Raw genomic sequence first — 27,801 nt, 5'->3', positions numbered from 1 at the left:
TGCGAACGCACTTTGAATTTTAATCAGGCTCAAAAATGGATTGTTTCCGGCAGGACGTCGACAATAGTGCACAATAATCGATCAAAAGAAGTGAAAAATGGAAATGTGGTGGTAAAACGTCGCATAAAAGGTCAGCAAGGCGTTGGTGCTCATAATTACGAAAAGATATACCCGCACGCGAGCACGATCGCTTTTAATTAGAAAAATGTACACTGCAGGCATTTCTTTTTCATATTTGTGGTTTTATCACAACGTATTTAAAAGTGAAACTAGCACGAGGCCGCCGATAGCCCCTTTATCATCACTTGCGACGTAAAAACCTTACTTTGCATAAAACGTTAGTGACTATTATTAAGTATAAAATATAGAGCGTGGCATAAACAAACCATTTATTTAATGTCGCAAATATGACTTTCTGCCTTTTGTTAAGGTAGGAAATGGCGAATTACCAGCGTATACATCTCCATTTAAATTCGCTTATGCTAAGGAGTGTGCAGTCATATACGTCATATGGTATGTGCCATGAAAAATGATATTCTATACTTTTATCTCCGTAGTTGTGTGCACTGCATTTTAAAACTTGAAAGCTCGAAGGCTTCCCTTATGCGGTTACTCTAATGATCACGTCAAGTTTCGTTGTTACCGGATAACGGTTACCTCGAAATTTAAACTCACTTTTCATCAAGTAATTTATTCAAGAACGTCGAAAAAATACTCATTTTGTTTATGAGGAATGGTAAAAGTACGCAATCATAAATCACTTTTAACCACAGTCTATTTTGAAATTCCGTCTACATCAAGTAGGATCTTGCTTTAACTTCCTAAGAAGTTTACAAACGAGCAGCAGACGAACCGTAAAATTGAATACCAAGAGCAAAACAACTTAAATAACAAATCCCGAAAAAACTGCCGCGCCAATTATTTTTAACACACTTTATTAATTATATCACGCAAACAAGACTTGTTTGAAATATGAGACGACACTCACACTTTCTTACAACTGTTTCGTATTTCACTTTTATGTACTCACACATTCACAGCTGCACAAAGCGATCCTTACCTGCAACAAAACAAAAATTGATTAGAATTTGCGAAACTTTTTAAAAATATTAAAATTTGCAAGAATAGATAGAAACATGTTTTTGGTGTTATTTAAGCACCAAACTTATAAGTACAAGTGTTCCTTGTTAGCACCTGGGCTATTTCTCAAACTTCTCGTGGTTGTTGGTGCCCATGTGCGTTCATGTGATTTGTCTCAAAACGAGCAGAAATATTCCAGTTGTGTCAACTTGATGAATAGTGTTCCAAGTTCTGCCCAAATCCCAATCTTTTGCTAAATCTTTTATGCAAATCGTGAGTTTTGTGGGTTTATAAATTTTCTTATATGAGTAGATAAGCCAGTAAAACGCGATTTATTTATTATATCAAGTTAGCATTTATTTATTTTTCGTTTCGGTGTGTAAGTTGATGCTATCTCAAAAGGCAACTTTTCTTAGTTTCTCGCTAATTTAAAGGAAAAATTACCATTACGTCATTCGAATCCACGGTCTGTTTGTGCTTCTTACCAAATAGTACTAGATTTCCATCTAACAACAAAGTGTGATGATCACCGTTCCGTTCAAATCCTCTACTTATCATCCACTTTAAAAGCGTCGTAAATCACGGGTTTACTTGCTTTGGCACTGCTTTATTACCCATTTGTAGTTCTGGTTCTTGATCAGACGCTTAGCAAAGTCACAGAAAAATGTTTTCTTTATTGGGAAAAACCGTTTGATCTCCGTGTAATATATAACGGAAGCTCCTTCATAATTTGCCATCTAGTTAATCGGTGATCTATTTAAAGTGTGAGAAAGTTCAGTGGAGCAACGGTAGCTCTCCCACAATGCTTATTTTTTGTTCGATTTGTGGTTTTCCGAAGTCTCTTCCGCATCAGATATCGGCTTAAACCGAGAACGATGATGAAAAATAGTGCCAAATGCTTTTGAAGTGTGTGGAAGAATGATGATGTATTAAAGTAGGTGGCGAGGCCATTCTAAGTCATTTAACCAATTGGTTCTTGATGATGCGATCGACGTCGGTTCCGGCGCCTTCCTGAGTCTGCACTCCTTCGGAAAAATATCCTCGGACGTGATTTAACGCCGATAAATATATTAAACATCCAGGGGTGGACTACTGATGGAAAGTTCAATGGCTCTTGCAGTTTGGTCATGCTTCATGGTATTGTAATGCAATTAAACTACTTTTTCGCAAATCTCGCTAAATCGCATTCTCTCTGTCGTCACAAAATAATTATTTTACAGCACAACGACCACTTTATCTATAAGCGCTCTACTGATTATAACCCCATACGAACCATAATTACGAGATTCCACCAAAAGACAACAGCGAGCTTTAGAGCCGGCTTTTGATATAATTAAACGTTTGCGCAAATTACTTTTGCATTCTGTTCGCATGTCCACACTCGCGGTTTTATTTTTAGCAACAAATTGACGTTCTCGGATCGAGTTTAAAAAAATCGACACGTTTAAACGTTTAATTCACGATCAACTTTAAATCGTTAAATCATTCAAATATGGTTTTCTAGTATAGCTTAAAACGCCCAAAGATAAGTAGATTTCAAGGAAAAGTCGTTTAAAATCGCTGAAAATTTAGGCCTTTGGAAATCAAGCAAAATTTTTCAGAACTATAAGGCCCGGTTGCTCAGTTCGAGCTTAAACCGAGTTTAACTATAAACTAAGTTTAAATATTAAACTTATTAATATACATAACTTTATAATTTCATTGAAATCGGTTACAAATAAATAAATGAAACCGAAGTAGCAATTTTAAGCGCAAAGAAAAAAAATTGGTCAGTTTTGTTCAAAATTATAAACTAACACTGGATTGTAAATAAGATACCTACTTGACTACGTTCAGTGAAAAAATGGTGCCTGGGCCCAAATTGCAGTAAGATTTAATGTAACAACATCAGACACCCGTAGAGAGGCTGCTACGAAAAATATGCGACAATTAAAAAAATCATAAAATATGCAGACCAACAATCTTAGAAAAAACAGACTTCTGAAGGGCCATCTAGCCCATATACTACGTACTTGCACAAATGTGGAAAAAAATGCTTTTAGTTAGTGATAAAGAATTAATAAATTCTATAAGTTTAGTTCAGTTTGAGTTAAACTTGTGATAAACAAATAAACTAAAGCAATAACAGTAATAAGTGGAGAGCCATGGCAACAACACGTAAGTTATTATATTAAAAAAATCAAAAGAAGTATAATGATAATAATTTACTTATTCTTATTTCAGGATATTATACATTATTTTTTTAATTGCTGCAGCAAAATCCGATAGTTAGAGGAAGAATGATGTTAGAATTATTGATACTATGATACTGTTGTTTTAATTATGGCACACATTTTTAATCAGTTAAATTATTTATATAAATTGTTATGCTTCAAAAGTGAGGACACCCAAGTCTTCAAATGCACAAAAGCAACAAATAAACTGTGCAAATCAGTTTATTGCTGTGTTCTGAGAGGAAAGCCACAAAACGATAAATTGCACTTTTTCACAAGGAAGCAGAATTTGAAAATGCTGCGCATGAAAGAGTTCCAAGATACATTTTTAACCTTAGGATTCTTATTCTAACCATATTATTCCTACAATGTACCAAAATATTGATAAATTATGATATTATTCCATCTTAACCTAAGTTTTCAAAATCAGAACTGTCAGAACAAAATTTTGTCATCATACCTCATCACTCATCAAGTCATCATACTTTTCTGTGCTCAAGTGTACAGTGCTACCAACTGCATAAGTGACAAGTTCAGTGCGGCTTAACTAAACTTCCCACTGAGCAACACAACCACAACTACGGTTTAAACTTAGTTTAAATTTAAACGGAGTTTAAGTAAGCAAAAGCTTGTAGTAATGCTAGTAGTAAAATAAACCGTAGAATTCGCTGGAATTAACCGTTTCGCTCTAGGACATTTAATTTTCGAGTTATGAATTTTTTTAATAAAAAACTAAAAATTCATCTGTAATCGAAACCGTTGCCCGGAGCGGTTCCGGGTTTTCACCGGAGGATAGATAATGTGAAGCGTATTCCCAATGTTTTTTGCTTCAAGTCTTATGGTTATCCAGAAAAACGCAAAAAACTTCACTTTACAAATGCCAATTACAGCGAAATTATTGAAGCTAGCTACAATTAATATTAGTAGTTTTTGTGTTATAAATTTTTAACCTTAGCCTTTAACCACAGAAACTAGTAGATTTGGAAGCAGAGGCACAGCCTAAATTTTTGTTTAGTAAATCTTTTGGTTTGGGATTATTGGAGTTGAATTTTCTGTATTGCGAGTAATTGGAAATATATTTTCGTAACAAATGAATGTTTCAAACAACTTTCATTTACAAACATAGCAAACTGAGCTCCATTGTTTGTTTCACAAACAATATGGGAAACTGAACGCAATAACTGTGTCATATTATAAAGCTAATTGTGTGAACAATTCTGGCACAAAACAATAGCTTAATATATTGTTAATAAAATGCAAAAAAGCATAGACGCGTCTCTGTTTTTATTGACGTTGTCGTCTCCTGAAAACCCATTTAATTAAACTTGGAGAGAATAAATGTTTACATGAAACATTAGCGAACGCATCTAAATAAATAAAGTTCCTCCACAAATAATCTATTAGAAGCATTTTAATTAAGTTATTCGGTGTTTAAATGTTGTATTTGCTTAATGCTAAATGGTCAAAGCAAATAATGTTACATTGATGTATCTGCATAACAAAGAACACTTTGATAATTACTCGCCACATCACAAATGACAAATTGTTTCCATCGCTCTCAATTGTACAGAAAATGCCTAACTCCTGCTATAAATTTATCGAGCATCACGTGATTTCAATTTTCAAACTTATAAAATGTTAATAATTAAAAGATGGTCCCGAAACCGTTTTGCCGTTGATTGAGAGTTTTTCTCTATTGGACGCTACATCATAAAATATTCCGAAGCTATCTTGGCGGAGCTTTGCTTAATGTTGTGTAAAGACGCAAGAGACGGGAGGGTAAATTTATGCATGGTAGTATAGGTCACCTGGTCTGAGATAACAGGTGCACAGCCACTGGTCAGTGTTGATACAAACTGTGGGTTTGTCTACACGCGCGAACGCGTCCACTGGAGTTAATTAGAGAAGCTTTCAGCCTGAACGGACGCAAAGCTCTTCTATGAAAACCTCCCAGCTGCTTGTTTCTGAAACTCACCTCGACCGCAACAAAAATGACAAGTTCAATTGAAAATAATCCCCAATCACGTATTTTTATCGGATCCGCTGAAGAAACAATTGGATTTGTGTAATTTCTGCGCCAGTTTTAATTAAATCGCTGGAAAAACTGGAAAAAACAAATATTTGAAGCCCTTCGGATGTAAAACGAATTTACAAAACGCAACTAGGAAGTGTCATTACACTTAACGGACATACCTTGGTAATTAATTACCGGGGTTTTATTAAAATAATTACAGCTAGTAAGCAAATTAACCCAGAAATAATTAGAGCGATTACATGGTCTAGCCAGGAAGTGGTGGGTAATAAAAATTGAGGTTGTCAAAAATAAGATTGAAATCGGCTCTATCAGCCCTTGTTGGTTTTTTCCACCGGTTTGATAAATAGAAACGACAATATTTATAGGTTCCATTTCGTGGCAAAATATAAAAATGAACAAATATTTAGCGGGAGCACGCGAGTTTGCATGAGTAGCAAACAATTCGAGTCCCTAGACCCTAGCAATGCGTCACGTCCATAAAATAATTTCACGAAATTAGACCAGACAGACAGATATTATTTGGAATAAGTAAGTTTTCGAAGCGTCCCTGCGCTGCAATAAACCGATGCCATATCAAGATTTTAAAGAATATAAACGCGTTCGGGGCTAATAATACCGTAATAAATAATTTCGCTTTCAGTTTGACAATGTCTTGGGATAAAGGAGCATTTCCATGGAAAATGCAACGTTAAATCATTCATACGCGTTCCTGTTGTTCGCGGAAAAATTCCCCCTTTAGGAACAGTATTTTCCAACATAGCGGCACCCAATAGAGTCGGTATGTTTATTCAGCGTTTGGCGTAAAAGGGGATTTTTCTAAAGCCATTTTTGTACGCACTGTATCGCAATTTCAAACATCGAAGTTTATTGAAAAGTGCCTTCGACCTTACTTTGCACTAAACTGCGAGCCTCATGAAGCCATTCTTGAGGCTGGAAATTGTTTTACAGGGAGAAAAAGCCATTTTGTCGCTGCTACCCACTCTTTGTGCTATGTTCAAGGAAGTGGACAATTATCACAGGAAAAAAACAGCTGCGGAAGTGGAGCTTACGCCCGGTTGACTTCTTCACGTGCCTGTTCCGGTTGCGCTCCATAAACATCCTAATCCACACATCAGACTATCAGCAATGAACTGAAAGCTGTACGTTTGATGTTTACTTCAAAATATAATACAAATTCTTCTCTTTAAGGCAAAAAACTAGTGGTTCACTGCTTTTTGACTTGACCTAACCTGGCATGACCTGACCTAACAAGTCTGTTTAATTTTTCGTTTGAAGATTGTTTTTGTACTGTTGTGTTTGTTTTTTCGTGTGGTTTAGTGTTCGAAAAATCGTGATGCGCGTTGTTTTCGCCCCCAAATCCCGCAATCATTAGTTTGCATTACATTCCACAACTCATTACAAAATCCTTTAATTAAAGCGGCTCGTATCGCATTTTCCGTGAATTTGTGGCTCCCACTTCGCCGTTGACGAAGTGGGAAACCTTCTGCATATGCTACTTGAGTTACGTGAATACGACACCCTCGTTCAACCCCTCGACGTCGCCCCAATCAAACTACTCCTACAACAGCAAAAAGCCGGAATAATTTATCTTGAAGCTCCTCCATCGAAAATCCTACCTGAAAAATGTGTTAGGCTGTCACGACGAAATGTATACACCACCACCATCCATACGGAGTTAATTACAACTGAATCTTTTAAACAACGAGATCCGAATGAAAATATAAAATAATAAAGTTGAAATCATGCCGGGAGCCAGACAGAAGCACGCTAATGGGATTTCGGGACGGCTAGTATCCACCTGAATAATTAGATTTTATTCGGGCGTCTGGGACACCCTATTCTGGGGCCAAATAATCGGCGATTGACGGAAATTGGGGCTAACTCGCACGGATCAAACCCATTGTGTATTGAAACTATTGGTTTTTATAAGAGATTGGACCACGAAAGTGCCCAGATTCTCTGCTATTCAGGAATAACACTCGTTAACAAAATATCTCTGATTTTGTACCAAATTTTAATAAATGATCAGTATTTAATTCATTTTTGCACAGCAAAAAACTAGAAGTGATCATATAATATAATATTATATAATATATAAGTGACAAGTAAACCACGCACAGAAATTTATTAATATTTGTTCAGTATAAAGTGCCCAATAAAAAAATCGTATATGCACAGTAAGTAATTTCAGTTTGCACAGTTTAAATAATGAACGCTCAGTAGCTAGCCAGCAGGCTGAGCTTTGCCCCAGCGAACAAAAAAGAAACTCGAAAACGTAGAACTCGAAATGTGGTATTCTAGACTCTCCAGTTTTTAAATGCTATTATTTACTGGGCATTTATTTACTGTGCATTTATTATTTTTATTGTCAATTTATTATTTTTACTGTGCCTTTATTATTTTCACTGTTAATTTATTATTTTACTGTGCATTTATTATTTTTACTGTGCATTTATTATTTTATTGTGCATTTATTATTTTTACTGTGCATTTGTCATTTTTACAGAACAAAATACTTGTCGTTTAAATAACATACTGTGCATTTAATTTGTTCTCTTTTATTATTACCTCATGTTATTTGGAGTGTTTAGTATTATAATGAAATAAGTCCATTTTAACAAATCTGATTTACGAAGGTCCAAACTTTGCTGGTATTTTGCAAATCTGATTAATATTGGAGTGGCATAGTTTTTAGATAATAACTAAAAGACAATGTAAACTATACAATAACGTAGTTAGAACATTGTAAAATTTTGTTTGAAAAATAAATAAATAAAAGATAGTATAAAATACGAATTGGAGGAATGATGTACATAATTTATTTCTTTAATTTTATAAGGACTAAAACGTGGACGTAATTTTTTTTCAAATTAGAAGCGCTTTAATTTTTAATCCATTAAAGTTTTGTCCATCTAATATTAATAATGTCTTTTTTCCTCTGTTTTTTTTAAATCTTACTTCTTCATAACTTATAGTCCGAAAACTCATGATAAAAAAATTGTGTTTTCTCTAAGCTCTATATTTGAAAACAAATGATTTTTAATATAAATAAATAAAATAAATAATTTACTAAAATCGGCGTTTCAGCAAACAGAACACTAAGGGAAGCAGTCCTTAAAAGTTTTAAATTTTTTATACTTCCACCATCAGGAAGTGGTCATAAATTAATGAAATTTTTACAGTAGTCTCTAAGAGTGACGTAAATATTGTTTAATTTTTTTAGTTGTTGTTTTTAAATGAAAACACGAGCCAGAATCACTATTTTAACATTTTTGTGTAATAAAAACCACCCCTTTAAAAATATTGTCACTAACTTTCCATTAGTGACAATATTGTCTTCAAATTCATGGAAAATACGTAAAATGAAATGTCAGATGTAAATTTATATTTTATTATATTACTTTACATTTAAATTAATTTATAGACTTGTAGAGACAAAATGATTGCTGGACTTATCTCACCATTGCGCTGAACAAAGGTTCACAAATTTTCGGTGTTATAACAAAATTGTTTAATAACATCTAACCAGTATATTGCAAAACCAATTATTACATTTGAAAGAAAGAATTTTATTACATACGTTCCAATATTTTTCTCAAAATGTCTAAAATTGGACTTGTTTCTTTTACTTGATAAAATTTGATAGTTTTTGGTGGTTTTATTTTCTGTTGACAGTTTGAGGGTTGCGACCTCGCCCTTTTCGCTCCTCGTGCAAAAATTAACGAAGTCAAATAAATTCGTCGTCTGGAGCCTCTCCTAATCCCCGATTCAGGGCCAGTTCAGTGATTCTTTGTTTAGACGCAATTAAAGTAGCATAATTAGGCACACAAAGGCCTCGTTTGGCGTTGGGACAGTCCGGATAAGTATCTAATCTCCACCCTAAAATTAAACATTGATCTGTTGCCACTTCGTGAAACCGGAGATAAATATCTAATTGAGGGAAGTTTAGTGAAAAACTGGCTTGTTTTCAAACAACGTCCGTGCTTGATGAAACTTCCACATCCAACTTCCGCTTTTCTTTTTCTCTCTGCAATCGATGGAACGCACTCGAAATTTGTGTTTGTGAAATTGCCTCTCCTCAAGTTGGTTAGTCCTGTAAATATTTCGGGGTTGCGCAGGGTTTAACAGGAATGCTGCAGTGATTGGGGTTGGCCGGAAATGTACATTCCTCTCGCATAATAAACCTGTCACATCTAGTTTGTGTAACATCAAAGGGGTACGACACTTTAAAATTGTTTACAATGCTGTTAACACCGTTCGCAGCACTGAGCTTTCTTCGTTCCGGTGGCAAATAACGCGATTAGATTTTAAGTCCCGGCGTGATATAAATAGCGTTTGACAGTGTTTTAATTGCGTTTTGTTTGATACGTTGCAATTAAGTTTTGTTGAAAATTATTTGGGTTTTGATTCCGTGACGACACTCGTTATTCTTCGCGGAATCAAGAAAGAAAAAAGCACTATATTAAAGTCCATAATGACTACATAAAGCATGTTTCTAAAAACGGGGTGAATAAATTTTAATATAATGGAGATGGATGAATAATATAAAAATCGACCGCGGTTTTTCTTACTCGCCTTTTTGTATCGCCAGAATTTAAATTGATTGCTAGTGTAGACGATAAAGTCTTATTTTTATTTAGGGCGCATTTAGAGTGTAAAATTTAGTTTCATTTGCGTCTCAGTTAAATCTGAAATTTAAATAGCGACGGCCCAAAAATCAATAGCGAGTCGTTTAAGGATAATTCGGGTTAAAAGGTGATTTTTTTATTAATGTATGCGGCTTGAGGGCGGAAGCAGCTCGAGTTCTGTGAAAGATAAAAGCTTTATCCTTCTTGCATTCTGTGAAGGATAATGCGAAGCACCATCTGCATTTGCTGGAATAATTAAGAGAAAAGATGAAATGTCTCTCGGTCTCGCTTAAAAATGTTGGATGTTCGCCTAAGTGCCGTGCTAATAAATTGCGATTTCATGATGAGAAATTATACGAATGATCTGGTTAACTAAAAAAGTCCTGGAAAAACTAGGGGAGACGTTTTAATCGTCCCAACTCCGAAACTCCTAATTAATTTCAATCAAGGATTCTGTACACCTAACAATCTAATTATACAATTGCAGTGAGGAATATTCGCCCGGAATTAATTAGAAAAGTGTGAATCGATCTGCAAAATGTCCAACGATAAAGTTGTTCGGGCACGAGACACTGAATTTTAAGCAAGTTGTTTGTAGTCATGTGTGGCTTTCACAACTGTCTAACAGAAAATAATGAGCAATCACAACGCCAGAATTGGAAGGATTACCCTAATAACAAATGCGAAATGCTACTTTGCGCAATTACCAGTCATACCGTAGGTGGAGCTTATTGTTTCGCCTTGTTACAAACACAAATACGAAGATATCGCAATCTAAGCCGTTTACGTTTCAAAATGTAAAATTAAAACATCAACAAACGCAAAAGGCAATTGCTCATTGCAATTAGAAGTAGAAAAAGTGTTTGAATTTTTATGCAGAGCAGGAGGGAGAACCATTTTTTAATCTTTGATTTACATGAAAGTTGTATTAGTTTTTTTGTTAACTTACATGTCCTACATGCCTAATTTAATTGTCAGTAATTACAAACTTTCACAAATTTTAATTAATCTACTCCAATAGTGATCGTCGAGCACAAATTGATTTCAAAAAAACTGATACAGGGCTGCGGATGAAATTAATTTTAGTAACTGACACTTTAATTAAAATGATAAATGTCATTTTAAATCGTAATGCGATTTTTTTAATATCTATTAATAGTTATTCGCTAGTGAATAACAATAATGCAGACGCATTTAAAATATATTTTGTTGTTTAATAACTTGTACAACCACCGGAATGATTAATAGTAAACAATGGAGCTTTAACACTAACTACCAATCATTTTAACTCCAATATTAACCCAAACAATATTTGGCTTGTTTCAAATAAAACAATCAGCAATTAGTGTGGCTTTGGTAACGATCCCCTACTTAGTGAAAATTTAATTGCAAAAAATGATCAGTCTTCTAATAATATTAGGTTTTTAATAGATTTAAACAAATAACTGATACAGTGTTGCTATTGAAATCGATTCTTTACGTTATACAGCGTGCTCAAAAACTGGCGCACCAACTCAATGGTGTGTGGTAGAGAACTGGTTACATATAAAGGTAAAAATACTAAAAAAATTCTTTGTATTAAAGTTATTGAGTAATAACGGATTTTAGATAAATGATATGTGGCAACGTTGTCTAACAGTCATGATCGCAATAGAATTTGAGCAACAATAAAAATAAATCACTTTTGAAACGGTTTCCTAGGAAATAATTCCCAGTGTTGGCACATCTACACATTGTGATTTTTTGGATAAATTTTAATTTTTTTAAATTAAAAAAACTGTTAAAGTCTGAAAGTAAATTTAAAAATAATTATTCATCGTTTTGTTACGGAACGATTACCTGGTATGAAACATAAAAACATAAAAAATAATGAAAACTAAAGAAGTTAACACAATAAGTTTGTAGCTCCAGATTTTTTAAAATATGATTTTAGGAATTTTTCCAACATTTTTCCCGTAATCTGCACTTGCTTCTCAATAACGTACCACTGAGTTGGTGTGCCAGTTTTTGAGCACCCTGTAATTACATTCAAAAAGAAGGCTATTTTGTATGGAGGGTGGAACAGTGCAATACCTATTAGTGAACATTTTACAATTATAAAATACAGGAAATGTAGGTATTGAAATACAGGGTGATTCTATTAAATGAACTTTTTTTTGCATTCGATAACCGAAGGCTTGAAAAGTCTTCTAGAATTTTCAAAATTGTCAACCGTCAAAATTCATGGCTAGTTTGATTTTTTCAAAATGGTCATCAAAAAACTGCTATAACTCAGTTTTTTCAAATAAAACGACCCTATTTTCTTAACGGCAATAGAAAGAACATCGATATTTATGGTAACTTTTATCAATACTTCCTATATCTATCTCTTACAGTTTTTGAAAAAAATCACAAAAAACGGATTTTACTTCGTAATTTTTATAGTTAATCAAGTAAACCTTGAAAAATAGTCATCAATTGGCAAACTTCAATATTTTATTTAGTTTTTAGCTAGTTCATTATCGAATAAGCAGTAAAACAATAATATTTAATTATGGTTTATTACAACTTTGTGAATTATGCAAAGTAACTCAGTCAGTTTGCCATCGAATTTTGAAAATCTTGAATGAAAATGACAAACAAATCGAACATTTCTTTTAATTAAAATCATAGTTTTATCGTATTTTTTGAAAGTTTACTTAAAAAAATTAAAAATTAAAATAATGACCTAAAATTCAGTTTTTTGTGATTATTTCAAAAACTGTATGATACTGATAAAGAAGTTACTAATAAAAGTGTGCAAAAAATTGATGTTCTTTTGATTGCCATTAAAAAAACAATGTCATTTTATTTGAAAAAACTGTTTTATAATCATTTTTTAAACATCATTTTAAAAAAATCACAGTAGCCTTGCGATTTGACAGCTAACAATTCTTAAAAGTTGAGAAGATCCTTCAAACTTTTGGCTATCAGATGCAAAAAGAATTATACACTTATTGTAAGGGTTCACAAGCTGTGATATTTTAAAAAAAAAAACCTGCAATTGAAAATTTGCTTAAAAAAATTAACATTAACGTCAAAAATTATGACAGAGTATAAAGTACTAACAACTAGGGTACATTTTACTCAGTTTGAGAAAGTGAATTCAAAAATGCAATAAAAATAGATGGTTACTATTTAAAATTTTAAAGCTAAAATTCAAAAATTTAGCCATTTTGAAAATAATTTAGTCGAACACAGATCGGTCGATTTATATTGTATACAAAATTTTAAAGCTTTAGCTATGGTAGTTCATAGTCGAATATGGAATTTAAATTAAATGTGCCGCCTTATCCAAACTACTATTGTAGTTTCTCAAATTAGTTTTTTATTTACTTGGTTAGATTTTTCGGCAAAGTTGTTTCAAGTGTAGCACTTGTCTTAACTTGTGTTTTATATTTATGTAATTTTTGTTGTTGTGTATACTTTCGTGTATTATTTTGACGGATCTGTCACTTTGGCGGCATTTACAATTTAAATTAAGCGGCACATTACGTTCAAATTTGATAAGTGACTTGATGAACAACCATTTTTGAACACATTGTATATTACAAGTTAAAAAGTTTCTAATGTAGGTCCTAAAGAATCAGCCTGTAGTGATAAACAATTATTTAAGCCAAACATTGCAGTAATATGAATTTAAAACTATACAAACTTTTTGTAGAATCAGTGACTGTCTTGATTAATCATTAATGTTTTTTCAGTTATTAATAGTTTTAATTATAGACTAAGGTTTTTCTTTGTAGGTGTTTTCGTATAAGGATTAAGTTGTATAACTTCACGCTAGATTTCGCTGTATATTATATAAGTTATGCGCCTCATTTTCTTCGCTTGCTAACCAAGCACAGTCACATTTGTTCCAATTGTGGTAAAATTAAAAATCTCTAACAGAAAATAAAATCCCGATTTATGCGGCAGAAAAAGTCTGCATGAAATAATGATTAGATAAACCCTCGTCTCGAACGCATAAAACCTTTTTCGAGCGTGAAGTAAGTTCCTGGCACAATTTGCACCCTCTGGTTCTGGGTATAAAGAAAACATGGAAGCTGACAATCGAGAATGGCTCAATTTAATAGCGGCCGGTGTAAATAGAACAGTTTGCGTCTTTGGCAGTGTCCTCTCCTTTGAATATTTGAAAGCTCGCACGTATGTATAATGCAAAAGCATCCTTCTTGAGTAACCTGATTACTAGCCTTGTTCCTTGAAGCGAGTAACCGCTGTTACCCCGGCAACATATCATGTTTAATCTGTGATTGTTGGAGTTTACACTTTATCAATACGTCCACGCACACTAATTCCACAAACTTTGCAGACATGGAAATTTATGACAAAAAGTGTCGAAGCATTCGGCAAAATCTTGGCCCAGAGCCACATCTAATCGAAAATCTAGCAAGTTCACTTCACTTGATTTATCGCTTAATAAATTAAGCGATACAAATATCAAGACTTTACGCATCAGTTTCAATATCTCCAAGTTGTGCCACAATAAATTTAAAAAATATATTACAACAGTTATGACTTCAACTTCCTGTATGTTGGTCGCTAAAGTTTTATTGCAGTGATAGTGTTCATAACATCAACGATAAATTTTCTCCCGCGATGATGCGTTTCCGAGGCTACTTTATACTTTCCTAAACATACTGCAAATATTCTCCTCACATTTGCCAACAAAACAATGTCAGTGTTGTTGTGTCTGTGTCAATTTCCAAAATAGAATCCACTGTCATTTTTTATGGCAATGCATTGTGAAATTTAAGCCTGGCCCTTTCCTGATCGAATAAAATACCGTTTTAGCTTAGCTTTGTAAACCAGATTATCAGACAAATTGAAAAAAACGATTGGAAATAAAATGTGTTTCAAAATTGGAATGTAATCCGAATTCGGCAAAATTAATTCATCCAAGTTTAAACCTTTCCGTACTTTGGTTAAAGAGCCGATTTATTTTGTCTGCTGAATCTGTAAAACACTTCGATTTGTTTTAAAGTTAATTAATTACCTGTCAGATCCAGTTCGCATTAAAGGCTTATTGTGACAGTAGTAGTGCACGATGCCACAATTTAAATTACAAATTTCGGGCGATTTTTTGCAAAATTAATCGACACTGTGTAACTGGTTTCAAGTATTCATGAAAATATTCGAGCTGCGATGTCTTGGTGATCCCTCTTCATGCATAGCGAAGCGGGGCCATAATGGGGCAACTACTCTTCGAAAACTGATCATATTGCTTATGTATACAGTGAAACTCAAGTACGTTTCCGTTCGCTTGTAAGGGCTCGTTTGGACCACAAATGATCCGAATTTGTCGTCGATTTCCTTGCTTTCTCGCACCTTATAAATATCAATCCGGGCGGTTTTTACGGAGCAATTCCACCGCGATTGAAAATTTGAGTAAAACGAAAGCGGTGTTATTCTGATTGTTTGCAAACTTTCGAAAGCTTTTAATTGAAACTTTTGTTCTATTCAATATTCGCATACAACGCTGCGGTTACAGGGATACATTCTACCCAAAATCTAATTTTAACTTGTGTGCAGCCATTCAAATTTTATTAGCCTTCCCGTAATTAATGTTTCGGTGTCATTCTATTGCGCTAAACACAGGCAAGACGGTTTCTAATAGGCGCAAAAAATAAAATTTAGTGAAAGTGTATCAGATGCATTTATCTTTTTGCAGCATAACTCAGATTTAATTTCCGGTTTGCGGCAGAGCTGTGATAAAATTTAATAAAAAGTCACCACCTGTAACATTAAAACGATGATTGGATTTATGGGTGAAAGGAGGGAGGTTTTTTAATAAATCAGTTTAACAAAACCACAATTGTATCGATTGACCCGAGACGCTAATATATTCAGGACTTGCGTGAAAAGCACTTTTTCAAATTGCCGCATGAATCATAAAATAGTGCAAGTTGCGTGCAAAAAGTGCATTGGGTCAATTAGCACCACTTGGGTTCAAATGGAAAGCCAACTTGGAACAATAAAAGCAATGTTGTAAAGTAATCTATGTCAGAACAAATTAGTAAAAGTTACTTTCGCCTGCTTAAATGGAAACAATTCTCCCGATTTTTAGCAATTAATGCACGTTTCAGTCATAATTTAGCTCGTCTCGGCCCCAATTTATAACTTACATTTGATATGGTAACGCAAGCACATTAATTACAAACTATTCATATTCCGTTCGCTAATGGCCATCGCCATAATTATTTCAACGTTATTTTTACCACTCGAGCTTTGTCTCTACTTCAACCCATTTTCCAGAACACGGTTAAATTTTTTACGTGACGTCCTGTTACAACACAAACGACCGACTCAAAAATACAACGAATCAATACTCCAAATCCACTCTGAATATTTCGGTAAAAATTATGCCCGCGCCTTTGATAGTGTCGTGTGTCTTGTTTTGCATAATGCAATTTAAAAACACAATATTTTATTTCTCGGGGGTAATAGCATTAGTCTAAGTAGGGAATTTGAAACGACAATTAGCAAGTTCGCATTAAGCTGATTAGATCTTGTGACTACAACATTTCGCGATTTTGTATCAATGGTCTTAGCGATAAGTCATCGCAACGTTGGTTAAAATATTCCGCCCTTGGTTGTTATTGAATAGAAATTAGGAAATGTCGGCTTTTCCGCCCCCTTGGAGTTCGTGGGGATTATGCATAACGCCGAATATAAAGGCGGAACACGAAAACTTGATATAAAAATTCGAAAATACGACAGTAACTGATGGAACGGTTATATTAATATTTTATTAGATTGATGCGGTGACAAGCAAGATCCGTGCCGGAAAAACACAATAATGTATCGGGGACTGGTCCACCCCGGTACAAAGACAAATGCGTGATCCAGAACCTTTCAACAGTTTATTTCTTTTTATTAATCCATTTATAGACAAACGTATGCAACATGCACGGGCGAGTAACGAATCTAGACGCGGATAAAGCGCCCCGAGCGTTTAATTTCCAATCAATAATTAGAATTACATTCATTGAGCGGATATTAAGTTAAAACTGAAAAACCGTTTTGTAGTAGAAGCTTTGTTCCATTGCGAGCGACCTAGCTCTGACCCCAACAAAAGCGCTCATCCTTTGATAATAATTATTGGTTTAATTTCAGCCTCCGCCTAATTACGTCACAGCTCTGGGTAATTGCCCACAATGAGAAAAACGGTGACTAACACGGGCAAGACGCATTGAGATCGGATAACCATTTGCATTTATGTAACGATCTACGGCCTCGGAAAATGATACCGGAACGGGTGAGGCAACCTCCGATATCCATTGCATGTGTGGACGTATAATTGCCAAAGGCCGGATTTTGGGCCACAAAAGCTCAAAAATGACTTGGACCCGAAATATCCTTGTTATTGTTAGCACAAATTGCACTGATGCGAACATAAATATTATTCCAAGCGTAGCGTTTGAATCAATCAGTTTCGCGGCTAATTTCATTTTACGATTAATAAAAAGAAAGTCGGGACATTATGAGTATTATAAAAATATATGTGCTCCCGAAATGTTTACCCACTGCACACATTCCGATCTAGTAACGAAATTCCTGGGTATGTTTATGTCGACTATATTTAACACCCATCATTTCACAAAATCGCGTTATTAATTTGATACAACGCGAGTTTTTCATGCTATGGAATTTTCTCCTGCATTCCGTTCAAAGGGTGGATGCAATTTTGCGACATCACAAGAAAATATATCTTCGCTAATTTCAATCTCTTCATCAGTCCCCTTCATGCTGACAAACGCAGCTTAAAATTAGTCCATTACGTAAATGAATTCTCATCGATTCCTCGCATCAGGACCACGTTTAATCTCTCTGCGATAAGGGACAACTATTTGCAAAAGCGATCAGCTCTTGAATTTGTATATATTATTGATAGAGGCCCAAAATTAGACTGTGTGTTGCAAAAAATCTCAACATTTTATTACTAGTGCCGAAATTAATAAAAAATATACAGGGTGTTTTACATAACTTTACAAAGCCTGCGCCTAATGTACGCACCCAATTATACAAAAATCACAAAAGACTAGATACAAAAAATACACATGTAATTATTTAATTTTTGAAAACTCATTACAGTAGTTGATAGACTAGTGACTGTTTCATGAATAGTCATAAATTTGTGTTTTTCAGAATTAACATGTGTTTTATCAAGAGACGGCATGAATTAGATTCTAATCTAATTGTTTTAATTACTAACTAACTAAAAACGTTATAATTTTTTGAATAAGTGAACAAACTAGAGAAGTTAATGCAATTTTTCAAAATTTGTAATCGAGTTCGTATTGGACTGTGTATTATTAGTGGAATTCTACACAGTCAGGCTTCGTAAAATTATGTAAAACACCCTGTATATCACATTTCATTTCTTTTTTTAATTTGCCGAGCCAATGAAATTTTGTCAAAATAATGCAAATCCTGAGCTCTTTTGGTTCTACTTATTTTCCTTTAACAGAATATCTTATCTAATACAAGAAATCATAAAATCGAGCTCTTTAGTTTTTCAGTTTTGTAGTGCGCCATTTATTGCATTATTTTTTTAAAAGTCCTAACCCGAAAGTTTTTTTTGTTGATTAATAGATGTTTTAGTGATTAGGAAGCTATATAAAATTGATAAAAAAATATGTGAGACATTCCATTTTAACGGACGAGACACTTTGCTCAAATTTTTAGATTTTATTTTCAGTATTTTCTAACAGTATCAGTAGAAGTGATTTTTTTTAAAGGACTTAGTACAAGTCAAATCGTTTGTAACCCACAATTAGAGCCACATTTTTTAAATTTGAAGTACAAGCAGAAAAAAGAAATACAAACTCATAAGTTCATGACGGACGGGACAGAAAAAAGACCTCGTTTTTTATCGTTGAACATTCGAATTAAAATTCTGTTAATTAAAGTCACTAATTCCAACAAATATTTTTAAAGTAAAAGGTGGAATCTCTTTAAACTTTTGAAACCATAAAACAAAACAATGTGCAACGACTTCTGATTAATTTACGTTTTGTTTAGGTACACATGACAGATGGGACATGACGGACGGGACAAAAAAATCTTGTGTGTGAAAATTGCTCTAAAAAATTCTTCAGATAAGTTTTAATTATTAATTAATTAATTAATTAAGACTTTAACAATATTAAAATTAGACAGAGGAAATAAAAAATTATTGGTTTTGTTTAACAACGTATGAAATAAGAAGTTTGCGATAAAGGAGGTGAGGTTATAAAGATAAAAAAAGTAATATTACTAATCAATTTGCTTACGGATTTCCATTTTTTAAACTATCAGAAACTAGAAAAATACTCTTCAAAAAATATTCAACAGCTGTATTACGTCAGCATGTTGTGTCAAAAACTCTTTTCTCGCAAAATACATGAAATATAAACCATGTATTTTGAAAAAGACTACATTACTAAAATCACTTTGAAATTTCGAGGACAGGTTGCATTTTTCCTAGGGCCTGTTCCATAAAAATTACAAGTTGATTTTTACAAGTGACAAGTTTACTAGTTACATAAGATTACTATGCAAAAAGTATACAAATGACGCGTAAATCACTTGTAAAAAGTTTTATGAAATAGGCTCCTGGAATGGCTGTTGTTCCATGTTTTATTTTTGAGATACAAGGTTTTTTCCAAAGGACTCTAAGATTCAGACGCACAAAAAATATTATAATACTTCATGCTTTTCGAACGTAGGTTGGTATTAGTAATTTTCTGATCTTTGTAGGTAGGTATACAAGTATAGGAGAAATAAAACTTAGCTCCAGTTTTTATACTCATTCATTTTTTCACCGAATAATTTTCACTCACGTTCAAATAGTGCTAATATTTATAAAACTACTAAAAGTTTTGATTAGCTGTCTAAGAATAGCAATGAGCAAAAGTTTGTTCGAAATAGTGCAAGGAAAGGGCCTGTGTCCATCGTTCGATCCGTTGTTGCATTTAGCTGTCCGGGTTAATAGTGGTGACGTCGCCGTTATTAATTTTTAACGTTTGAATAAATTAGGTCAGCGCGGTAAACAGACACAATTATGGTGGTACGTAGTAAGTAGTTAAAAATGTATTATTCATGGTTACTTACGGTCCGCCATTGTGTTGTCCTTTCACGTGACATTGTGGGCGGGTTTATGTTATAATAATACCCTCAAAATGTTTCCGACTTGATACATACCTGCAAGAAAAATCAATACATGAGAAACTGTTAAAAATACGGGAATTTTTAATGAATCGGCGGCGGCAGTCATTAAAATTGCACGCGCTCTTGTAAAGTCACACCAAATGAGCAAATTAGTGATCGGGTGCATATCCAATTAAAGAGTTAGACATGTGGAAGTCGCCGACTCTTCACACCCCTAATTGGACGATCGAGTAAAAATCGCGCGATCATTATTTACGTCCGTGATAATAAGATTTTATGCAGAAACTGTACAAGTTACATAATAGAAACTTTCCAACTTTGCCAACAACAGAGTTTCTTTATGCGAAAAATCGCTTACAGTTGTTAATTACATTCAAACTGGCAATGAGCTGAAAATTATTATCCGAGTATTGTAGATACACGTTCTAATTTTATAATTTATGGCACGTCAAGGGAGTAATCAGATTCTCCAAAATGGGGAAACTCAGCCTCGCCGCGTACAAATTTTCAACATTAACAATAATTACGCAATCACGGTTAACACGCCCAATCCATGCCGATAAATTTAGTTCGGGTCCTTGACGAATACACCGTGCTTCCGCCCCGCAGACAACGTCCGGTCGCTACACAATTGATGCAATCAATAATAAAATCACTTCAGTTGGATTAAGTTTTAACATGTCAGATAGTTTGTCAGAGAATGCCGAGCATTTCTGTTTGACCCAACACTCTTAAAACTCGCTCGAAATAAAGGACATTCTTTTAACTTCCACGTCTCTTTGAACTTTTCAATAGAATCCAAACTGATCCCGACAGGTGAAACTTGAGCAAACATTTTTCAACATTTCATTCACAAAACGACGAAAAGAAAATTACGAATTTTTACAAATCAAATCTTTATACTCGGCCCAGACAGTGGTAATTACGGCGGACTTACAATCGGTTAATTACAAAGAGGAAGGTTTTTAAACAAAATTTCCTTTGAGTATCCGGAGCGAAATTAGAAATCAGATGTTATACTCGTATTTAGTTTTTGCACTGTGTTCCAGTCGTGTTTAATTTGCTCATTTCCTCTACTCTACCATTTATCGAAATATTGCAAATTACTCGTGGCACTAAAAAGTTAAAGTGTATTAGTTTTTGAATTGACTTTTGTGCTTCGTTCGTGAGTGTTTGTGTTACATACAAAAAATGTGGTACGTTTATCCAAGGAAAACAAAAATAAGAACGTAGAAGGTCGAAGATAATACGAAGAAAAATTATAACAGCGATGAAAAAAATCACATACTTTCGATTTTAAAATAAAAAAAAACAGAAAAGACGTACCTACACATAAAATAAAAATTAGCAAGCAAAATGAAAGAGAAGAACTAGAGAGGACGTATAAGGGGATAAAAATGGACAAAACTAAAAAAAAGTAAGAAAAACGGAATACTGGGTACTGCAGGAATGTTAGCAGAAAGTTATACAGGTTGTTTCGTCCAAACCTCACATTAGACAAAGTATTGGAAGTTCTATTAATAATATTTGTCTAAAAATTGGTGTACAGCCATAAACCGTTGGGTTTATATTTTCAACATGGCGGCACTTCCGGTTATACCGAAAGTCTCGATCAATTATATTATTTTAAAGGAAAAGATATGTTTTGACTCCGTTTTTAGATTTCTTGAGGTTTTTCAAAAGTATTTTCATTAGCTATCCCAGTACCTTAATTTTACCGTTTTCAAAATATTGAGGATTTTTTAAAATTCATGGATTTGCACCTTGCACTTCAAAAATCGGTATCTCTACCATTTGTAGAGTTTTAGAAATCGCATTTAGACAATCAAATAAGAAAGCCTGTATCTATCCTTCAAAAATCTTAACGTTATATTTGGACATTCTATTTTTAAATAAAATCCCCTAATTTTTATTTCACTAGGTGGAATAAAATTTAATTTTGCAACGATATGTATTAGCAATGTTTTTATCCGTCTGTGATAATTTTTAAGTTATGTTGGTTTTCTTTGACATTGCCGGAAATTCCTTGCTATAGCCACAGATGTTTTTGCATAGGTTAAGAAAGAAACATTTTTCATTAAATAAAAGCTAAGTTTTGATCAAAATTGTATTTTCCTTTCCGTCAAAAAAACAAAATAAATTCATCGAATTTAAAATTGAAAAATTTCGATTTCTAATACAGGGTGTTTCACATAATTTTACATGACCTGTGCCTGTATAATGCCACCAATAATACAATACAAACAAATTTTGAAACATTGATAAGTAGTCGTCTTTAGTTTGTTCACCGCTTCGAAAAATTACAACGTTTTTAGTTAGTTAGTAATTAAGATAAATAGATTAGAATCACAATTATTTGTGAACAACATAAATTTTTGTATCTAGTGTTTTGTGACTTGTGTATATTTGGGTGCGAACATTAGGCGCAAGCCTCGTAAAGTTATATGAAACACGTTGTATTTTATTCATGCTTCTATGCCAACCAATGCGAAAAAAACTACGGCTAATGAATTTCTCAATGCCAACAAAAAATTCGTATAACTTGAAAGCTGTTCAACATAAGTATAGGGAATGTTAGCCTGTAGAAGTGCGAAAGTTTGTGATGAACAATACTGAAAGAAGCGGGCATGAAATAGATGTGAAAATGAAGAAAATGAAAGAGGAATAACAAAAATGTAAAAAATGCAGATAAAGAAATATCTGCTAACTAATAAATGAAAAAATCAGAGAAAGACACAAGAAGATACTATTGGTTACTGGATGAAGTAGACTGGAATAGAAAGAGTGTGCAGAAAAAACAAAAAATATTCCTTCATCGAAGACAAAACACCAAAAGCATAAATGAGCTTCGCGATATTATTGCGTAAACAAAATTTTAATTTCGATGATTTCGCGTCTTTTAAAAACGGCAGTAGGTATTTGATCGAACGTCAAATAACACCCGTCTTGTTTAGTCATGAAATCTAAAAAAAAGATTGGCTTGGCATAAAATTTCTTGTAACTATTTTAATCAAAAAGCTGGACTTTCGTATCTTGATAACTAGCTATAACTACGTTTTTTTTTGTAGCTCAGATGTTCTTTGTTTTAATCAAGATAGTAATTCAAGTTTTTTAGCCGCAGTGGTACTGTATATTTTCAATTTTTTTCTTTACATTGTAAATTAACCCATATTCTTGAATATTCTCGCGGTTTGTGTTTTGAAACATTGACAGTACAATTTTCGTTTCCCGAAATTTTATTTTATTGAAACATAACTTGTAATAGGCATTTGTTAGTATTTTCTGTTAATTCCGGTATAGAGAAAATACATAATAGAGTATTGCACACCACAATAAAGAGTCGCGGTATTAATTCACCTGGACTGCGCCCTCGGTCGTCTATAAAATTCATTGTTACCGTTTTGTTTATAAAATAGTTTGTTTGAAATTTCCGTTTTGCTTAGAGGATTGAAGAAATGATGAGAGTTTGTTACACTTGACCCTCGTGTCTGTAAAAGTGGCTTAATCCCCCAGATCCGTCATCCCTGCGTAAGCCCTTCAGCGGACAGGAACAATAATAAAAAATCCATCCGGCCTGTACAAACAATGATGGCACACATGATCAACCAAGCGCTCAATTCGGTAGAGATCAACTTCCGTTAATGTCATTCATCGTTCATTCCTGTGCCGTTACCTTGACAACCTATCAACCTACCTAATCCTCCTCTATCTAACGAGCTAAACATATTAAACCGATATCGATATTCGATGAGTTAAGCAGGTGGTGTATCGTCCTGGGACCGTAAAGCAGGATAACTGTCGCTCCTCGACAAAAACGAAATTATAACAAGCGCCTCGAAACGCATTTTCCTCAATACATGTGCTCTAAATATCAGTCAAAAATCACGGAAATAAATCATCGATGTATGTTAAAATAGGAATTTTATAGGTTCGGCGCAAAACATACGAATATAAATTTGAGACTGTGATCCGAACATATGTGGAATTTTGCAATACATTCTGCGGCGGTGCTTAAGCTTTTAAAAGATTTGGAACAAGAGGAAAAGTGCAATCTGTCTTCTCAACGACGTGGAAAAATAAACGATCAATGGGGATGTCGCTGTCGGCGCGGATTCTTCCTCACATCGCAAATATTGTACTTGTTACTAAATTTAATTAACAATTTTCTGCATGTGTGTTGACACAGGAATCGCTCCCCTCACCACACACCGAAAATTCTGCTGATTACTAATTTAACAAACGCCGACATTTTTGATGAATTGTGATCGGAATAATTAATGTTAAGAACCGACTTAATTTTCGCAGTTTACGACTGATGATATTTTAATTACAGCAAATAAATCACCAGCCGACGAAGAACTTTCGACTGGGCGCACCAAGAGAATTGGTCGATTTTCTGGAAATTTGATTTAATTTTTGATTGATTTATTTTTATTGCTTAACGGATTGTGCGTGTATTTGGCATATTCATAACTTGCCCACAGTCTATTTTGAAAACGTTAACATTTCCATTGTTTTACAAAAACATGTTACCAAGCTACAATGCAATCAATTGCAACATCGTTCTTGCATTAGTCACGTCATTCACGTCGGTTTTTTTATTGGCCGAGCGCACAATGAATTTCCATGATTTTCTGTCAAAAAACTTGAAAGGGATAATGAATTGTGTTTCCGAATTTGGGGAAAATATCTGTCACGACGTTATTGAGATGATCTCAATTACGAACCAATCGGGTTTTTGGTCGTCGGTTCGGTTTTTGCTGTCGGAGCAGATGTCCTCTCACAAGACAAGGACTCAATAAAACCCAAACAAATGTTAGAAAAATAATTAGGAAGCTTTATTGAAAAGTTGTTGAACATCAAAGGCCGCGATTTATTACTCGGGACTTTAATTTTCAATAAGTAGATACTCGGCTTACATCTGATTCATTCGCTCGAATCTTTTCGACGATTGCAGATAAATAAAAGCCCGGAATATAATAGTAGCAATTTTAGAGAAAATCTTCGATGGATGGAAAAACAAATCATAGCGGGGTCCGTGTAGCTATTTAATATTAATTTTGCCCTTAGAAGCTGGCGAATTTGTAAATAAACAAGGGCAGAAGAATAAGATAGGGATCGATCAGTGTTCCTCCGCGGGCTTTTCAGCAAACCTGGTCGTGACACCGCCTTCAGGTCACGTTCTGAAGTTGAGAATTGGAGTCTGAACCTCCTCTTTCGTTGCCAATCGCTGTTAAAACTCGAATTAAACTTAATAAAAATGATTGCGACATGGCCGCGTCCCGAAAATAGACTCATATCCTAGGTAGAACAAGTCATTAGTCATTTTTTAGTGTCGGTGTGGAGGCGTCGCAACGTCGATGCAATTATGAAAAATCCAAACAGCTGCAAAATTCGTCGGTTCGTGGGAAAGCGTTCGGAGCTCGAGCACTGACCGACGAGGGCTTTTTCACAGATTAATCTCATCTAATGCAGAACACGTGCACTTTTACGTGAGTTTCCAGCGAAGACGTCTCCTCTTGAAAATTGTGGGCCATAGAATGCCCGTCTCTGTCCCGCTCTCTATGAAATTAAACGCTCCCAAACATGATATTTTAAGACGTCGGAAAGTTATTTTATTTAATATGATGGCCAGCTCGAGACGTTTCCACCGAATTCTAATTTAATACAGGTATTCGCATCCGGCAAATAAGAGATGCGTCGGACAGAATCATCCTCCGGAAATCTCGGGAATGTCAAAGCAAAGATTGCTCAAAAAAAACAGCATTCTTCTCAAAGGTTGCAACTTTATTAAATTTCCCAGCAATAAACGTGGGCGCCATTTCTTGGCCGAATTTCCAGCAATTACACCAAAATCGATTGGGAAATTCTGCAGGTGAACGCAATGTGCGCAGAAAATCGACCTAAACATTCCAAGAAGTAATCCTATGTGCACACATAACTAGAACGCAAGGTCATGATTGTAAACCAAAGCATTCGAGAATTTGCATATTTCATAACGTGGTGGTTGAGTTTATTTGTCTGTGACTCAACAAAAGACACAGGAACTCGATCGAAAAATTCAGGCGAATTCCTGCTAGGTATTTTTGCTCAAACATGCGAGCATTAATGCATTGCCCCAAAATTAAAAATAAATATTTCAGGCAACGCGTTTTATTGAAAAATTGCATCAAACAATTTCAGCCGATCAATCATACAGTTTGAAACTCATTCCATTGAGCACTCGATCATGAATAATCGACAAAACGAGTGCATTTACATAACTAATTTCAATATTTTAAACTAGCTAACTATAAAAATAAAGGGGTGTTTATATAAGGAATTATGCAAATAATGCAAACTATTTCATAAATAAATTCGAAATTAGAATTGGCGCTTTGAATAAACACACGATGAAAAATTCAATTTTGGCGTTCGCAAATAACACATAAAGCAGAAAAATTGCGCACTTTTCATTACATGAGTGGGACAAAGCCTTGAAGTACGGATCATTTCATTTTTACAATTAAACAACCCACAACAATGATATTTTACGAGATTTTAATGCGAGTAAAAGAAAACTGACAGTTTATTGGCCGAGTTTTTCTAAACATTTGTTCCGATCGATGATAAGTGCTCCATTTCACGAAGTTTGAAAATGTTGTCATTGGACGATTTTTACAACTGTACACTTTTAAATGACTGTTTTCTTGTTTATACGATATTCTTAAAAAAAAAACAATGAAAACTGTAAAAAGATAATTAGGGGCGAGTCATTGTTGACGACTTACGCAAAGCTCGATAGCTCTATCGCTGCAGTTATTGCAATAATTTAAAAGTACATAGTTTGAGCATTACATGCGTTGCATTGAAAGCCAATCAAACCCGTCTTCCAATCAACATTGTCGAAAACATAACGTATTACAAACTTTATATCAAACCGTTCAATGAATTTCACAACTCAACGACCATCTGAACGTGAATCCCAATTGAATAATTCTATCATCCATCAGCAGGTCATTCAATTAAATTAACCTCACGTTATGATGATATATTGAAAATTTTAGTCATTATGATAACTGCAAACTCAACAACAAGGGTAAAATGAATGCTCCAGTAGTTTGTTGTCACGTTCCATTGGGGTCGACCGAAATTAATTCCGACAATGTCGGTGCAACTGCCACATTTTCCGAAAAATACCTGCTTCCAATTTAAAAGTGACGCACTTAGCTAATCAACTAGTGATTGCACACGAATGAGGCGACCTTGGATTAATTTTAATCGCGTTTTTCCGCAACAATTACTAGTAGAGTGGCTGGTGAAAATAAACAAGAGGAACATTTTTATTGTGACCCCGCGACCTGCCCCTCAGTTAATTGCCGAAGAAATCGTTTAATTCCACGTCAATTATTGTAGTGGTAATTAAAGGAGCGCCGATCGAGTTAACGGCAATTAAATACCGTCAGTTTTCGTGTAAACTTAAGTGATGACATTAATATTCTAACTAGGATCAGAAAAGTTATGGCACGAGTCCAAAGCGAGGCAACGATCACTATAAATTCATATACAAATTTTCCAGTCAAAATTGATTACAGCCAAGTGATATTCCGTGGGCTGGGGACTATTTTTAAAAATGAGACCTTATAAAATGCGTCAGAAAAATTCTAAATCGGAAAAATTTATACACGACAGTTAG

At 34.2% G+C, this 27,801-nt stretch overlaps 2 protein-coding genes across 8 annotated transcripts in view; one reads left to right on the top strand and one right to left on the bottom strand.

The window, feature by feature from the left end:
• The window catches only part of Sou (Souji), a 218,301-nt gene that overhangs the window by 127,184 nt on the left and 63,316 nt on the right, over positions 1-27,801 (top strand). The gene's annotated exons all lie outside the window — the stretch shown is intronic.
• Positions 1-27,801, bottom strand: part of cpo (couch potato) — a 115,128-nt gene that overhangs the window by 74,932 nt on the left and 12,395 nt on the right. Inside the window, exons 2-3 of one of the 7 annotated variants that reach the window (XM_064356019.1) lie at positions 20,070-20,159; positions 1,031-1,060 (exon numbers count right to left, since the gene is read on the bottom strand). The exons of the other annotated variants lie outside the window; for them this stretch is intronic. Coding sequence (XP_064212089.1) covers positions 1,031-1,060; positions 20,070-20,102 — 63 coding nt within the window. The 5' untranslated portion in view covers positions 20,103-20,159. The remainder of the gene's footprint in view (positions 1-1,030; positions 1,061-20,069; positions 20,160-27,801) is intronic. 7 annotated transcript variants of the gene reach the window in all.

The sequence above is a fragment of the Tribolium castaneum genome, chromosome 4, assembly GCF_031307605.1.
Source record: "Tribolium castaneum strain GA2 chromosome 4, icTriCast1.1, whole genome shotgun sequence".
In the NCBI taxonomy this organism is placed as follows: domain Eukaryota; kingdom Metazoa; phylum Arthropoda; class Insecta; order Coleoptera; family Tenebrionidae; genus Tribolium; species Tribolium castaneum.
The sequence above is the reverse complement of the archived record's forward strand: the minus strand, read 5'-3'. Positions and strand labels throughout refer to the sequence as shown.